Here is a 17,337-nt window from a genome sequence, read left to right on the forward strand (position 1 = left end):
TACAGACCTCCAGGAGGTCCAGAGTGTGCAGGAGGTGGACCAGGAAGTCCTGCACCCCTATGAATCTGGCTGCAGTTTCACTTTTTTTGGTCAGTGTGGGCTAGGTGTTGTTCTTTAAACCAGCACTAGCAGGAAAAATCAATCCCAAAGCTGTGGAAAGGAAAAGGGCTGTTTAAAAAATCCCCTGACAAGAAGGAACATTCTGTGCAATGCTTCCTACAGGAAGGACATGGACCTGATGGAGAGGGTCCAGAGGAAGGCCATGAAAATTATCAGGGGGTTGGAGCAGCTCTGCTATGAGGACAGGCTGAGGGAGCTGGGAGTGTTCAGCCTGGAGGAGAGAAGGCTCCAGGGAGACTTAAGAGCAACCTGCCAGTACCTGAAGAGGGCTACAAGAAGGCTGCAGAGGGACTGTTAGTAAAGGCCTGCAGGGACAGGACCAGGGGCAATGGCTTCAAACTAGAGCAGAGCAGAGTGAGATTGAATATCAGGAAGATACTCATCTGCACCATGAGAGTGATCCTGCTGTGGCAGGGGGGTTGGACCTGATGATCTCTTGAGGTCCCTTCCAACCTCTGATATACTGTGATACTGTGAACAGGCAGGGAGCATGAAATCAAGAGAAAAGGCTTTTAGTTTAGTTCTGCTTGCAACACAGTGAGCCCACAAGCCCCTTTCTGAACAAGTCAATCACTCCCTTTCCCCGCCCCCCCCCCCCCCCCCCGATCCTTTATTTTACAGAAGCTGAGTTTCAGCCTTCTCCAAGCTCCTCCAGCATTATCCGTTATGGTAACAGCAGTTATTTGTTCATCCACACCAAAATGGAGTGGGAGGATGCAAGAAAAAACTGCAGACAGGAGCAGTTTGACCTTTCCAGCATCCTAGACCCCTACAGCCACTCTTTCCTGTGGCTGAAGATGCTGAAGTATGGACTGCCTGTCTGGATTGGTCTGAACAGTAATGTGGTAAGAACATCAAAATAACTGAGCAGGATGCTGCTTCTCACAGGGACAGCTCAGGAGCTGGGAAGTGTTAGCTCTCTTGTCTTTAGCTTCCTAGTTTGTATCTTCACAGAATCACAGAACTTTGGGGGTTGGAAGGGACCTTTAGAGATCATCCAGTCCAACCCCCCTGCCAGAGCAGCATCACCCAGGACAGGTCACACAGGAACACATCCAGGTGGCTTTGGAAAGCCTCCAGAGAAGGAGACTCCACAACCTCTCTGGGCAGCCTGCTCCAGGCCTCCAGCACCCTCACACTAGCAAAGTTTTCCCTTCTGTTCCTGTGGCACCTCCTCTGCTCCAGCTTGCCCCCAGTGCCCCTTGTGCTGTCCTTGGACATCCCTGAGCAGAGCCTGGCTCCAGCCCTGCACATCTTTATCCCCAGCAATGAGGGCAGCCCTCAGGCTCCTCTGCTGCAAGCTCCAAGCCCCAGCTCCCTCAGCCTGGCCTCCCAGGGAGATGTTCCACTGCCTGCAGAAACTTTGCATATCTGTGCTGGACTCTTTCAAGAAGTTCCCTGAGGTCCTTCTTGACCTGAGGGGCCTGTATCTTGGTCCTAAGGACTTTTATATACTGTAAGATTTACAGACAGCAGTCTGTCCTCTGAAGTCATTCTTTTTGTATTGTAGATATTTCACTTGTTTCTCACACCTTTGCTGTGATACTGCACTCTGGGCACTTCCAAACAATGTCTGAGGCTGGCATCTTGAAATATCTCTGTGTGTTTGAGAGCAAATCCACAGATATTGAGAGATTTCTGCAGCTGCCCAGGTGTTCATGTAGCTTCAAACTACTGATCAATTCCTCCTTGTCCTAATCCTTAGGATGTTCTGTCTACAGGAGGATTGAGTTCTGGTGTCCCCAGCATAAGAAGGACATGGAACTATTGCAGCAAGCCCTGAGGAGGCCACAAAGGTGATCCACAAGGCGTGGAGCACCTCTGCTGTGAGGATAGGCTGAGGGAGCTGAGGTTCTTCAGTCTGTAGAAGACTCAACTCCAGGGAGACCTTAGAGCTGCCTTCCAGTACTTGAAGGGATCTTACAGGAAGGCTGCAGAGGGACTTTTCATGACATTGTCTAGAGACAGGACAAGGTTTGTAGCTGAGGGCCAGTAGGGTTAGGCTGGAGCTTAGGAAGAAGTTCTTCATTCAGTATGAAGGTGGCGAGACACTGGAACAGGTTGCCAGGGACATTGTGGACGCCTCCTTCCTGGAGGTGTTGGAGGCCAGGCTGGATGAGTCCTTGAGCAATCAAGTCTAGTTGAGAGGTGGCCTTGACCTTGGCAGGTGGGTGGGAGTAGATGATCCCTGAGGTCCCTTCCACCCTGAGCCATTCCATGACTGCTGTGTTGTGTTCTCAGACCAACGGGCGCTATGAATGGGTAGACAACTGGAGAATGAAGTACACCAAATGGGCTGAAGGGGAGCCAAAGCAGAAGATAGGCTGTGTCTATCTAGATGTTTCTGGAGACTGGAAGACAGGATCCTGCAATGAAAGCTACTTCTCTGTTTGCAAAAAAGCTGATGGTAAGAACTTGAGTCTGACCACTGTGATTACAGGTGGTGTCTCTTCAGAGCTCCCTGTGGAGGGTGCTCTGCTGTGCACTCTTAGATGCTGGCTTCTACTTCAAGAGATGAAATCATTAAATTTACTTGGCTTGAGTGGGGCTGCTGTAAAATCATACAACCATAGAATGGTCTGGGTTGGAAGGGACCTCCAAAGCTCATCCAGTCTAACCCCCCTGCAGTCAACAGGACATCTTCCACTAGATCAGGTTGCCCAGAGCCCTGTCCAGCCTCACCTTCAATATCTCCAGGCATGGAGCCTCAACCACCTCCCTGGGCAACCTGTTGCAGTGTTCCACCACCCTCCTGATGCAGAACTTGTTCCTCACATCCAATCTCAATCTGCTCTGCTGTAGTTTGAAGCCCTTGCCCCTGGTCCTGTCTCTGCAGGCCTTTGTAAATGAGGGCCAGCACACATTCTGCAGTTGCCAGCATGCCTGTGGACAGCAATCACCTCACAGTTATCATGGCAGATATGTTCTGCAAGGCTTAGACTCACTCGAAAAGGAGCTTGTAGCAAGGTGCGGGTTGGCCTTTTCTCTGTAGTAACAAGTCACAGGACCAGAGGAAATGGCTTCAACTTGCCCCAGGGGAGGTTTAGGTTGGACATTCACAGGAACTTTTTCACTGTAAGGATTCTCAAGGACCATTTGGCAGCCTGTCACTAATGGTGTCCCACAGCGATCAGTGCTGGGCCCCATCCTGTTCAATCTCTTTATTGATGATCTGGATGAGGGGACTGAGTCCATCATCAGTAAGTTTGCAGATGACACCAAGTTAGGAGCAGGAGTCGATCTGTTGGAGGGCAGGAGGGCCCTGCAGAGGGACCTTGACAGGCTGGATGGAAGGGCAGAGTCCAAGGGCATGAAATTTAACAAGGCTAAGTTCAGGGTTCTACACATTGGCCACAACAACCCCAGGCAGTGCTACAGGCTGGGGACAGAGTGGCTGGAGAGCAGCCAGGTGGAAAGGGACCTGGGGGTACTGGTTGACAGCAGCTGAACAGGAGCCAGCAGTGTGCCCAGGTGGCCAAGAAGGCCAATGGCATCCTGGCCTGGATCAGGAATAGTGTGGACAGCAGGAGCAGGGAAGTCATCCTACCCTGTGCTCAGCTCTGGTTAGACCACACCTTGAGTCCTGTGTCCAGTTCTGGGCTCCTCAATTCAAGAGAGATGTTGAGATGCTGGAATGTGTCCAGAGAAGGGCAAAGAAGCTGGGGAGGGCTCTGGAGCACAGCCCTGTGAAGTGACCTTGTTGTGGCTCTGAGGAGACCTTGTGGCCTTCCAGTATCTGAAGATACAAGAAAGCTGGGGAGGGACTTTTTAGGGTGTCAGGGAATGATAGGACTGGGGGGAATGGAGCAAAACATGAAATGGGGAAATTCAGATTGGATATTAGAAAGAAGTTGTTCCCCATGAGGGCGGTGAGAGACTGGAACAGGTTGCCCAGCGAGGTAGTGGAAGCCTCATGCCTGGAGGTTTTTCAGGTCGGGCTGGATGTGGCTGTGAGCAAACTGCTCTAGTGTGAGGTGTCCCTGTCCATGGCATGGGGGTTGGAAGTGAATGATCCTTGAGGTCCTTTCCAACCCTGACAATTCCATGGTGCTATGTCAGACCCTTTCCTCGTAGTAAGCAGGAGAGGCTACCAAGGGTAGGTTTTGTTTTGAAGACCTGACTGAGTTTTCCAGCATTCCATTATTCTCTTCCTTACAGCAGAATATATATGAAGCTGTTTCTTTGCATTTGATGCTTTCTCTGTTTAAAACCTTTTTATTCTTTCTCTTTTTAAAACCTTGTTAAACAGTTCAAGCTCCCACTGAGCCCCCTCAGCTTCCAGGAAAGTGCCCTGAATCAGAAGGACGCAAGTCCTGGATCCCTTTCCGAGGTCACTGCTACTACATTGAATCTTCATCTACAAGAAACTGGGCCCAGGCATCTCTAGAATGTCTCAGACTAGGTGAGTGTCCTCCCTCTGTCAAAGAACAGCTCCTTCTGCCTTGTTTTTCACCTCTGTGGAAAGCTGAGCATCTGCTCTGTATTTCTGTGATCTCAAGGATGGTCTAAGTGTTGGACAGGACAGCTGAATCCCAATTATTGCCTCCAGTTGGGAGGAAGTGGAAAATAGCTGTCCACCAGTGGCACTCAGTCTTTCATGGTGGGGAACACACTGAGGGAGCTGTGTGACCTGAGGAGGAGATCCCAGGATCACAGTACATTAGAGGTTGGAAGGGATCTTCAGAGATCATCCAGTCCAACCACCCTGCCAGAGCAGCATCACCCAGGGTAGTCTGCCTAGGAATGCATCCAGGTGAGTTTGGAGAGTCTCCACAGCAGGAGACTCCACAACCCCCCTGGGCAGCCTGCTCCAGGCCTCCAGCACCCTCACACCAAAGAAGTTTCTCCTCATCTTGAGGTGAAACCTTCTACATTCAAGTTTGTATCCATTGTTCCTTGGCTTATTTCTGTGGACCAACCAAAAGAGCCTGGCCCCCTCCACTTGACCCCCACCCCTCAGCTATTGATAGACATTGATCAGATCCCCTCTCAGGCTTCTCTTCTCTGCACTAAACAGCCCCAGGGCTCTCAGCCTCTCTTCACAGGGGAGATGCTCAAGTCCCCTAAGCATCCTCATAGCTCTCTGTTGGGCTCTCTCCAGCAGGTCTCTGTCTCTCTTGAACTGGGGAGCCCAGAACTGGACACAGGATTGCAGCTGTGGTCTCAGCAGGGCAGAGCAGAGGGGGAGAAGAACCTCCACACTTTTCTTGCTGCACCGAGACTTTGTCCTTTGGCCCTGCTAGGAGGTGGCCAGCCTGGTGCACAACAGTCACTAACTCTTGCTGTAATGGCAATGGATATCTTTGTATTCCTCTTGCTCTTTGCCTGTTGGTTACTGCAGTTCTGTGCCACTGGACTGACAGTTGCAACTCTCTAGGCTGAATAATATGTTGGTGAAGTGGAGTTGTTGGGTTTTCATTCTTGCAACTCCCTTTTCTGGGAGAGTGATGTAAGATTCATTCTGCTACACTTCATATGTCTACAGCATAGGAAACTTCAATGCCTGGCTGGCTGAGGGCTCCATTCATGATAAACCTACCAGTGAAAGCAATGGGAAATAGACACCTAGAGCTGACTAACCTGAAGCTTGCTCTCTCTGCTGGCACTCAGGTACATTCTTGAGTCCTCCTGGACTAATAGCAGCCTTCCAGTACCTGAAGGGGGCTACAAAAAGGCTGCAGAGGGACTGCCTCTGAAGGTCTGTAGTGATAGGTTGAGGGGCAATGATTTGAAATGAGAGGAGATTTAGATTGGATGTTAGGAACAAGTTCTGCAACATGAGGGTGGTGAAACACTGGAACAGGTTGTTCAGGGAGGTGGTTGAGGTCCCATGCCTGTAGATATTGAAGGTGAGGCTAGACAGGGCTCTGGGCAACCTGATCTAGTGGAGGATGTCCCTGCTGACTGCAGAGTGCTTGGACTGGATGAGCTTTGGAGGTCCTTTCCAGCCCAAACCATTCTATGATTCCTTGTTGCCATCTCTAGTTTGAGACAGGAGTGGTTGTGAGGGAAGGGTCAGGCTTTGCTATGTTTTTATACCTTATATGATCTCCCCATCAACATTTGCATAGTGTTGGGATGAAGATACTTCATCATTTACTTTTCATTACAGAATAGTCTTCATAACAGAACATTCTGGCTGTAGCTCAGTCTCTAGGGTTGTCCAGTGTTGCAGTGTGAGTTATTTGCATCCAATCTTCTCAGTTCTTTTGTTGCCATGAGATGAGTTTTGAAATGATTTTCTGTATCCCATCATGGATCTCATACCCCTAGGAGGGAACTGCCCTCCATCTGAAAAGTGCTCTGGTGGCCACTCATCTAAATGGGCATCATGCCTGGACTTTAGTGCTGAGGGTGTCCTGTGCCAGGCTTGAAGGGGTCTGAGTAGCATTTCCCATCTTCTGAACCCATCATTTGGGTTCTCCCCCTGCTATCTCAGTGGTTCTGCTTTACAGGGGGGTTGGACTCTATGATCTCTGGAGGTCCCTTCCAGCCCCTAGCATTCTGTGATTCTATTGTGCCTCTGTTCTCCTCTGGGCTTGTAGAGAGTGGCCTTTGATGGGGTGATACCTCTGTGATGGACCTGTGAGTAACCATGGAAGGGATCCCCCATCTGCTCTTGTCTCTCTGTCCTCCTTACTGGATGTGCAGTGAAGCTCTTTGTGACAGAGCCTTACAAGTAACCGAACATCTGATCCCAGTCAGCAAAAAAGGAACAAGCAGAAAAATATAAACAGTGCAGTGAAAAAAGAGGAAGGTTCCATGTTATCCTCTCTCCTGCTGTCCCTGCTTGCACTCTGGGGGCTGTTTGCAATTGGACATTCTCCAGTTTTATTTTAGCCATAGCAGAGTTCTGACCCACAGCAGAATTTGTCAGTAGCCCAGCAGTGATTTATAGAATCATAGAATCACAGAATGTTAGGGGTTGGAAGGGACCTCCAAAGATCATCCAGTCCAACCCCTTGCCAGAGCAGCATCACCCAGGGTAGTTTGCCCAGGAATGCATCCAGATGGGTTTGGAAAGTCTCCAGAGCAGGAGACTCCACAACCCCCCTGGGCAGCCTGCTCCAGGCCTCCAGCACCCTCACACCAAAGAAGTTTCTCCTCATCTTGAGGTGAAACCTTCTACATTCAAGTCTGTATCCATTGTTCCTTGTCTTATTACTGTGCACCACCAAACAGAGCCTGGCCCCCTCCACTTGCCCCCCACCCCTCAGCTATTGATAGACATTGATCAGATCCCCTCTCAGCCTTCTCTTCTCCAGACTAAACATCCCCAGGGCTCTCAGTCTCTCTTCACAGGGGAGATGCTCAAGTCCCCTAAGCATCCTCATAGCTCTCTGTTGGACTCTCTCCAGCAGGTCTCTGTCTCTCTTGGACTGGGGAGCCCAGAACTGGACACAGTATTGCAGGTGTGGTCTCAGCAGGGCAGAGATTCAAGTGACTTCGATTTTCATTCCCTGTCACTGTGCTCTCCTCACCTGAGCAGAAATACAGCCAAAAATTCAGCAGCCAAGACTGTCCAGTGCCAATCACAGCACCTGCTCCCTGCTTGCTGGCTGGGTCCCAGCCCCACACTGTGGACAGCTGAAGCTCACATTCTCCAGTGCTGAATGCCACTCTATGAAGTTCTGGACCTCCTTCTGTCTGCTAGCTCCATGCTGGCCCTTCTTGGCTTTGCCAGAACACCCTGCAGAGTGACCTGGGGTGGATTAGAAGGGCTGTGGTGACTAGGTCAGAGAGGTTCTCCTCCCCCTCTACTCTGCCCTGCTGAGGCCACACCTGGAGTATTGTGTCCAGTTCTGGGCCCCTCAGCTCAAGAAGGACCTCAGGAAACTGAGGTCCAGCACAGAGCCACAAAGCTGCTGCAGGCAGTGGAACATCTTCCTCATGAGGAGAGCCTGAGGGAGCTGAGGGCTCTGTAGCCTGGAGAGGAGGAGCCTGAGGGTGACCTCATTGCTGGTGATAAAGATGTGCAGGGGGAGTGCCCAGAGGCTGGAGCCAGGCTCTGCTGGGTGATGCCCAATGCCAGCACAAGGGGCAGTGGGGGAAGCTGAAGCATAGGAAGTTCCATGGAAACAGGATTTTTTTTAACCCTGTGAGGGTGACAGATCCCTGGAACAGGCTACCCAGGGGGGTTGTGGAGTCTCCCTCTCTGGAGATATTCCAAACCTACCTGGATGTGTTCCTGTGTGACCTGCTCTAGGTGCTCCTGCTCTGGCAGGGGGTTGGACTGGATGAGCTTTTGAGGCCCCTTCCAACCCCTAACATTCTGTGAGTCTGTGATTAAGTTGTGTACAGACTGAAGCTGGACTCATTTACTGCAAAGTTTGAACTATTTTAAGAGTGGTTTGGTGTTTTTTTTGTAAATAGCAACCCATCAGTAGAGGTTCATGCTGGATACAGCAGTGGTCTGTTGAATTTTGCCTAGGGTTGTTCAGTTGTGTTGCAGAGGAAGCAAAAGAGCAGTGCAGTTTCATGGAAGTGATAAGAAATACATCAGCAACAGTGCTGGAGTGCTTCACAAGATACTCTCCAGGGTTAGCTTCTCTTTTGAACCTCAAACTCTGTTTAGAATTTGGCACAGAGAGTCAGGGGCAAAGCCAGGGCTCACATCTGACAGGAACATGAGGATGTTTTCCACTGTCAAACTTAAGTCTCTAAGAGATTTTTTTTTTTTCCCCTCTATCTTCCAGGTGCCTCTTTGGTATCAGTTGAAGACTCAGCTGAAGCTAACTTCCTGGCAAATGCCATAGCACCACTTGAAGGAAAAGTATCAGCTTTTTGGACAGGAATGTACAGAAATGTGGATGGTAATTTCTTTGCTCTCAACATCTTCTTGTTCATTGAATTACTGTCACAAGCTGCTTGAGATGGGTGTTGAAAATGTCACATCAATACATAAGCAGTGAAATGAGAAAAGGTTATCTGCTATCATCATAGGGGAAGCTGAGCAGCTCTCATCAAGTAATAACCACTAACAGATAACAGAAAGATCAGGCACAGAAAGTTCACAGAATCACAAAATGGTCTGGAAGGGACCTCCAAAGTTCATCTAGGCCAACCCCTCTGGCACTCAGCAGGGACAACACTAGATCAGGTTGCCCAGAGCCCTGTCCAGCCTCACCTTGAAGATCTCCAGGCATGGAGCCTCAACCACCTCCCTGAATAACCTGTTCCAGTGTTCCACCACCCTCCTGGTGCAGAACTTCTTCTTCACATCCAATCTCAATCTGCTCTGCTCTAGTTTGAAGCCATTGCCCCTGGTCCTGTCCCTGCAGGCCTTTGCAAACAGTCTCTCTGCAGCCTTCTTGTAGCCCCCTTCAGGTACTGGCAGGCTGCTGTTAGGTCTCCCTGGAGCCTTCTCTTCTCCAGGCTGAACACCCCCAGCTCCCTCAGCCTGTCCTCATAGCAGAGCTGCTCCAACCCCCTCATCATTTTTGTGGCCTTCTCTGGACCCTCTCCATCAGGTCCTGTGTTGAGGGCTCCAGAGCTGGACACAGCACTTCAGGTGAGGTCTCAGCAGAGCAGAGGGTCAGGATCCCCTCTCTCCATCTCTGGCAATGCTGTTTTGGATGCAGCCCAGGCTGCCATTGGCCTCTGTGCTGCAAGCTCACACTGCCTGCTCCTGTCCAGCTTCTCATCCACCAGCACCCCAAGTCCTTTTCCTCAGGGCTGCTTTCTATCACCTCATGCCCCAGCCTATACTGATAGTGAGGATTGTAGTAGGGTCATTTGCTTAAAAAAAACCCCACCAACTACCAACCAAAAGAACCACCACCACCACCAAACCCAAACAACAATACAAACAAACCCCACCAACAGCAGCAACTACAACAACAAAAAAACCCACAAAAAACCCAAAAGTAAATTACGAAGAGTCTTGAAAGAAAACAAAGCAGAGCTTTTGTGCTGAGCCTAAGAATATGCTTGTTTGAGTACAACCAAAGAGTCACAAGGGACACAATCATTCTAAATAAACAGCACTATTAAAAGAAAGAAAGGAAAAAAGGGAACAGGAAGGAAGAGACAGAAAGTCCCCAACGTAGTTGAATCACAGTGATCACAAGATTGTTGAAGCAGAGCTTTGAAAAGGAAAACCATGTGTGGAAAGTGAGTGGAAAGGAGGAGAAATTGGGGAAATAATGGGGTAAAGCTGGGTTTTTAAAGACTTTGGGGAAGGAGTGGGGGCTTTGAAATGGGCAGTGCAAAACCTCCCTACCGATGCCTGAGAAAAGGGTGGGGTGAAGTTCAGTCCTCGTTTGACATCACTCACTTCTCTGAATTGGATAAGTAATGGGCAGTGCAGCACTGCCAGGCCTTGTGGGAGGTGGGGCTGGAAACCTCCTTCCCTTTGTGGCATCATGAGCCAGAGCATCTTCCAAAAAAGTGATGTTGTAGATATGGTGCTCAAGGACATGCTGTAGTAGTGGCCCTGCTGGACTTAGACAATGCTTGGGCTTGGGAGCAGCTCCAAAGAGAAAGACCTTGGAGTCCTGGTGGGCAGCAAGTTCTGCATGGGACAGCAAAGTGCACTTGTGAGGCCAAAGGCATCCTGGGTTGCATCAAGAAAAGTGTGGCCAGCAGGGCTAGGGAGATCCTTCTCTCACTCTGCCCTGCTAAGACCACATTTGGGATATTGTGTCCAATTCAAGAATGACAGGGATCTGCTGGAGAGAGTCCAACAGAGAGGTATGAGGATGATGAAGGGAATGGAAGATTTCTGCTATGAAGAGAGGCTGAGAGCCCTGGGGCTGTTTAGTCTGGAGAAGAGAAGGCTGAGAGGGATCTGGTCAATGTCTATCAATAGCTGAGGGGTAGGGGTCAGGATGAAGGGGACAGGCTCTTCATGGTGGTGCCCAGTGGCAAGACAAGGAACAATGGATACAGACTTGAACAGAGAAGGTTTCACCTCAACATGAGGAGAAACTTCTTTGGTGTGAGGGTGCTGGAGGCCTGGAGCAGGCTGCCCAGAGAGGTTGTGGAGTCTCCTTCTCCGGAGTCTTTCCAACCCCACCTGGATGTGTTCCTGTGTGACCTGCCCTGGGTGTTCCTCCTCTGGCAGGGTGGTTGGACTGGATGATCTCTGGAAGTCCTTGCCAGCCCCTAACATTCTGTGATTCTATGGTTCTATGATCTTGAAGATCTTTTCCAGCCATGGTGATTCTGTGACTGTATCATTCACATGAAAACTGAAGGGCAGCAGGATGTGTCAGACTCTCTAAAGAGTCTGGTGGCCTAGCTCCAAGAGTGGCTCACAGTAGATTTCTCAGGAAGGCAATAAATATGGAACAGGTATCAATGTGGAAATCATAGAATAACAGAATGGTCTGGGTTGGAAAGGACCTCCAAAGCTCATCCAGTCTAATCCCTCTGGCACTCAGCAGGGACATCCTCCACTAGATCAGGTTGCCTAGAGCCCTGTCCAGCCTCACCTTGAAGATCTCCAGGGATGGAGCCTCAACCACCGCCCTGGGCAACCTGTTCCAGTGTTCCACCACCCTCATGGTGCAGAACTTCTTCCTCACATCCAATCTCAATCTGCTCTGCTCTAGTTTGAAGCCATTGCCCCTGGTCCTGTCCCTGCAGGCCTTTGCAAACAGTCTCTCTGCAGCCTTCTTGTAGCTCCCTTCAGGTACTGGCAGGCTGCTGTTAGGTCTCCCTGGAGCCTTCTCTTCCCCAGGCTGAACACCCCCAGCTCCCTCAGCCTGGCCTTGTAGCAGAGCTGCTCCAACCCCCTGAGCATTTTCATGGCCTTGGTTTTTTTCATGTCTGATGTTTTTTTTCCAATGTAGGACAATGGCTGTGGCTGGACAACACTGTGGTGGATTTTGTCAACTGGAACGTGGGAGAACCTTCCTCTCTGCAGAATGAGCACTGTGTTGAGATGTATGCAGACTCTGGCTACTGGAATAATAACTACTGCTCTTCATTCAAAAGCTTTGTCTGTAAAAAGCCCAAAAGTAAGTGCTGTGCTGAGCAGCTGGTTTGGTGTGTGGAACTCTTTGGGGCTGCTGTTGGTAGCTGCCCATTACACACAGTGTAACTGTGGTAGTAGCTGGGTCTTTGAAGGCTTTAGGAGGGGTTGAAGCTGGGTGCTGTAAATGCCAAGGGTTTCACATTTGCATCCAACAGAAGGAATCAGAGAATTGTTAGGCTTGGAAGGGAACTCAGTTCCAACCCCCCTACTATGGTCAGGGACATCTCACACTAGAGCAGGTTGCTCACAGCCACGTCCAACCTGGCCTTAAAAACCTCCAGGGATGAGGCTTCCACTCCCTTCCTGGGCAACCTCTTCCAGTCTCTCATCACCCTCATGGGGAAGAACTTCTTCCTAACATCCAATCTGAATCTCCCCACTTCTAGTTTGCTCCATTCCCCCCAGTCCTATCACTCCCTGACTCACTAAAAAGTCCCTCCCCAGCTTTCTTGGAGCCCCCTTCAGATACTGCAAGGCCACAAGAAGGTCTTCTTGGAGCCTTCTCTTCTCCAGACTGAACAACCCCAACTCTCTCAGTCTGTCTCCAGAGCAGAGCAGCTCCAGCCCTCTGCTCATCTTCGAGGCCCTTCTCTGGACACCTTCCAGCACCTCCAGATCTTTCCTGGAACAGAGGCTCCAGAACTGGACACAGAGCTCCAGGTGTGGTCTCAGCAGAGTGGAGTACAGGGGCTGAATCACCTCCCTCACCTTGCTGGCCACACTTTTCTTGCTGCAGCCCAGCAATCACTGTTGTCAGGAGATACAAGCTCTGGCTTGTGCTCAAGTCCCTTCAGAATGGCTTTAAACAAAACTTGTGCTCCTCTCCTAACTACCTGCTGCCCTCCCTGGAGTTGGTGCATGCTGTATCTCTGATGGTTGAGTAACCACCATGCCAGTGCTGTGCCTTGCACACACAGATTGCTCTCAGCTATGCCTCAGGGTCTCTCCTCTGCTCTGCCCTTTGCCTGTTTTCCCCTGGCAGTCTCATGTGCCTGCATCTCCTGAGTGTGCAGCAGTGTTTCTGTGACTGGAGTATTTGTGAGCTGTGAGTTCCTGATCAGTTGTGAGCCTTTCCTCCCTCTGCTCTCTTTCTGTCTGGAGAGGACAAATGAATGAGAAGCAAAGCAAAGAGCACGATGTGGACATGCTAAACCTTCCTGAAGGAACTGAGTGTGCAGATTTGCCAGTAAGGACATCTAGTGCTCATCTGTTCCTGTTTCTTCCAGCATGTATTGCAAAATCCAAACTCTTACTAATGTTTACTTGGAAGAGTGAAACACATCTAGTATCTGACCCATGCCCACTTCCTCTGCCAGGCTGGAGAGCAGAGAAATTCTGCTATGTGTTCTAGAAATCTGCTGGCCTGCAGAATTATTCTTCCTTACTCAGATGCCTGTCCTGATCCCTGCATCTCCTCCAGGAAACACTGCAGCAATCCACTTACAGTCCCCTTGCCTGTCTTGTCCCATTGTGCCTGGCAATCAAGAAGGCATTTTATTTTCATTCTCCATCATGTCCCAGATGAAGGTCACAAGTGTTGGGATCAATGACCACCCTTACTTCTTGGCTAATAACTGTGGCAGTGCTCAGTTGCCTACACAACACAGAAGTGTTTCCTTAAGTTCAAAGGGAACCTCCTGTGTTTCAGCTTGTGCCCACTGCCTCTGTCCTGTCACTGGCACCACTGAGAAGAGCTCTGTCACTTCACACTCCCCTTTCAGATACACTTACACATTGATGAGGTCCCCTGTGAACCTTTTATTCTGCTCTAAACAGTTCCAGGGCTCTTAACCTTTCCTCATGTAAAAGATGCTCCAGAAAGAACCATGATTCATTGATTCAGGATTTAGTTACAGACTGACCTTATGTCCTGATAGCAAAATGGGGACCTTGGTCTTCAGAGTCAGATTTCATGGTCCAGATATTAAAATCTAAATGGTCACCAAACAGGTCAGTTTGGTTTTGATACATGCTGGCATATCTTGGAGTTCATGAGCGACTTCATTGTCTGTGTAGATAGGCCATGACCTTTGTCCCACTTGCAATCTCTCTATAGAACAACTGCTGCAAGAATTTCTAATGGCATTGAGACTTGCTCTTGATCATCTCTGTCCTGAAGGTGCTGGCTGCCTTTCCTTGTGCTTTTACACTGATCCAGGCTCTGTCTCTATGGAGCTCTTTGAGGTTCCTTCTCTTCTGCTAGTTTATGTAGATAACAACAACACAAGAGAGACATGGACCTGTTGGAGCAGGCCCAGAGGACAGCCATGAAGATGATCACAGGGCTTGAGTACCTCTGCTGTGGGGACAGGCTGAGAGAGTTGGGGCTGTTCAGCCTGGAGAGGAGAAGGCTTCAGGGAGACCTAAGAGCAACCTGCCAGTACCTGAAGGGGGCTACAAGAAGGCTGCAGAGAGACTGTTTGCAAAGGCCTGCAGGGACAGGACCAGGGGCAATGGCTTCAAACTAGAGCAGAGCAGATTGAGATTGGATGTGAGGAAGAAGTTCTGCACCATGAGGATGGTGGAACACTGGAACAGGTTGCCCAGGGAGGTGGTTGAGGCTCCATCTCTGGAGATATTCAAGATCAAACTTGCTGTGGCCCTGAGCATCCTGCTCTAGCTGGAGGTGTCCCTGCTGACTGCAGTGGGCTTGGACAAGATGAACCTCTAATGGTCCCTTCCAACTTGATAGTACATATGAGGCCAGAGCCCCACAGATTTGTGCTGTGCCTCTGTTAGGTGCCTGTATCTCTCTATGGATGCAGCCCACGTGCTGTCACTATTTGCTGATGAGTTGTGTCACCACAGACTTCTCTGAAGATGATTTTCAGTCTGTTCCAAAGATAGACATAAATACTACAGCAGTAAATAGCAGAATAAGTCAATAACAGAACTCTGTTTCCTTGTTTGAAATGGCAGTAGCGGAGACGCCGCCGGCAGCTGAGATGCCACCCACTGAAATGCCTCCCAAGGGTAAGACTGATGCCTTTCAAGCAGGAAAAATCTGGCCCCATGGGAGATGCTAGAGAGAAGGAGCCATCTCCTGTACAATGGCTCTGCCATTTTCTGCTCTACCCGAGCTCCAGGCCTGTTTCCTAGAGGCATATTGTTCCCTGGTGGTATTCCATCTACTCCATTCACCATCCAGGTGTAAGACAACAATAATTTGTGATTTAGCAAGCTAATTAGCCCATTAAAATCAATTAATTTTATGTTGCTATCTTTGTGTTTCATCATTTTGAATCAAATAGGGCATGCTTTCTAAAGAACTTGTGTGCAGTGCCCTCCTGATGGCTCTGTCTCTGTTTTCAGCCATGACAGAGGACGAGAAGTCTGCTGCTCTGGACCACGGTAAAACAGGAGTTGTAGTCATTGTTGTCATCTTCATCCTGGCTGGCAGCAGCCTGGCAGGCTACCTCTTCTACAAAAGGAGGAAGGCTCGCCTGCCAACAAGTGACAGCTTTGAGAACAATCTGTACTTCAATGGGGAGGCAGCTTCTGGCACCAGTGACACCAAGGATCTTGTGTCCAACATCGAGCACAACGAGCACGCCACCCTCTAACGTGAGAGAAGGAAAGGGGTTGTGAACTGGGATGTGAACTGGGATGCCAGAAAGGAAATGTGCCTTGTTTTAATAAAATTATGCAATTAGAATGAAGCCAAAGCTGTTTTTCTTCTGTGTAAATGCTGATGCAGGCAGGCTCAGTGTGTGTGTTTGTGTGTGTCATTTTGTCTACAGCAGTTACTTGGTTTTGGAACCATTCTCTAATGTGGAAGTTTTCAGATCTCACCATTTGATGGCCCAGTGTGGGCCTTCAGAGATCATCACAGGACACCAGAATGCTGGGGCTTGGAAAGGACCTCCAGAGATCATCCAGTCCAACCCCCCTGCCAGAGCAGCAGCACCCAGGGCAGCTCACACAGAACACATCCAGGCAGGTTTGGAATTATCTCCAGAGAGGGAGACTCCATGACCCCCCTGGGCAGCCTGTTCCAGTGTTCCCTCACCATCATATTGACTAATTATTGAATGAAGCAGTAGAAATGGATGCAATAAATGAGTCAACTACAGATAGAGCAACTTGAAAGCTCTGAGGGTTCTGCACCAGATTCTCCAAGCTATTCAGCAATCACCTCTTGAATTCTACCATCTTCAGGTATCTGCTAGATGACAAGTCTGTGTTTGGTCACATCCCCTGTGAACCACATGGGGAAAACAGTCTCTTATGATAGAATTTCAGCTGCCACAATTTCACACAGCACAGAGAACCAAGCATGCAGGTCTTGCAGTTTGTGTGTTCTAAGGTTTCATCAGGGGAAGTCTGGGGCCAGGCTTCTAGGATGGAAAAGTGTGGGTGGTGTTAACTCCCTGTGTCCTGGATGGGCACCAGTGGGTTTGGCTGGGACAGGTGATGAACACCACAGCAAAACTTCCTTCTTCTCAGCACAACTACCACAGAGGAGAGGGAGGAACACTCCTTGTGCCTGTCCTGAAGGTTCAGAGGAGCACCTGGTATGGTGATCACACCTTGGGACTGCTCTCCTACAGCCTCTCCACAAGTGTCTGTGGGTTGTGTGCTGGAAGCTAAGAGCATTTTAGCTTTAGCACTGTGTTAGGCACTGCAGAGTTGATTTCCCTCTCTGAAGTGACCAGAGCAGATGACACTGATGGCAGCCCCAGATTCCCCACCTGGAATTTATATTCCTAATGTTTGCACATCTTGTAAAAATGTAACTCATGGCTGATTCCTCCCTTGCACACCCCGGTTCCAGCTTGTCCCTGTTGTTCCTTGTCCTGTCACTGGGCACCACCAAACAGAGCCTGGCCCCTTCATCATGATCTCCACCCCTCAGCTATTGATAGACATTGATCAGATCCCCTCTCAGCCTTCTCTTCTCCAGACTGAACAGCCCCAGGGCTCTCAGTCTTTCTTCACAGCAGAGATGTTCCAGTCCCTTCATCATCCTCATAGCACTCCCCTGGACTCTCTCCAGCAGATCCCTGTCACTCTTGAACTGGGGAATACCAAGCTGGATACAGGAGCCCAAAAAAGTAACCATCTTGAATTACACAGGTGTGTAGGTAAGATGAAAGGGCAATTCATCCTGGAACTGCTTTTCTGTGGCTCTGCTCCCTTTCTCCCAGTTATTTCCTTGATTCCAGTTAGTTTCTCACCAGAGTGGAGCAGGGGCACACAATCCCCTCCCTTGAGCTGCTGTCCACAGCTGGGGATCA

General features: G+C 49.7%; 1 protein-coding gene across 1 annotated transcript in view; it reads left to right on the plus strand.

The window, feature by feature from the left end:
- LOC128973651 (macrophage mannose receptor 1-like) overlaps positions 1–15,663 on the plus strand; it is a 60,538-nt gene extending 44,875 nt beyond the window's left edge. Inside the window, exons 24-30 of the mRNA XM_054390010.1 lie at positions 742–965; positions 2,362–2,527; positions 4,370–4,522; positions 8,817–8,933; positions 11,916–12,083; positions 15,020–15,073; positions 15,413–15,663. Coding sequence (XP_054245985.1) covers positions 742–965; positions 2,362–2,527; positions 4,370–4,522; positions 8,817–8,933; positions 11,916–12,083; positions 15,020–15,073; positions 15,413–15,663 — 1,133 coding nt within the window. The remainder of the gene's footprint in view (positions 1–741; positions 966–2,361; positions 2,528–4,369; positions 4,523–8,816; positions 8,934–11,915; positions 12,084–15,019; positions 15,074–15,412) is intronic.
- The last annotated feature ends 1,674 nt before the right edge of the window (positions 15,664–17,337 follow it).

The sequence above is a fragment of the Indicator indicator genome, chromosome 20 (assembly GCF_027791375.1).
Source record: "Indicator indicator isolate 239-I01 chromosome 20, UM_Iind_1.1, whole genome shotgun sequence".
NCBI lineage: Eukaryota > Metazoa > Chordata > Aves > Piciformes > Indicatoridae > Indicator > Indicator indicator.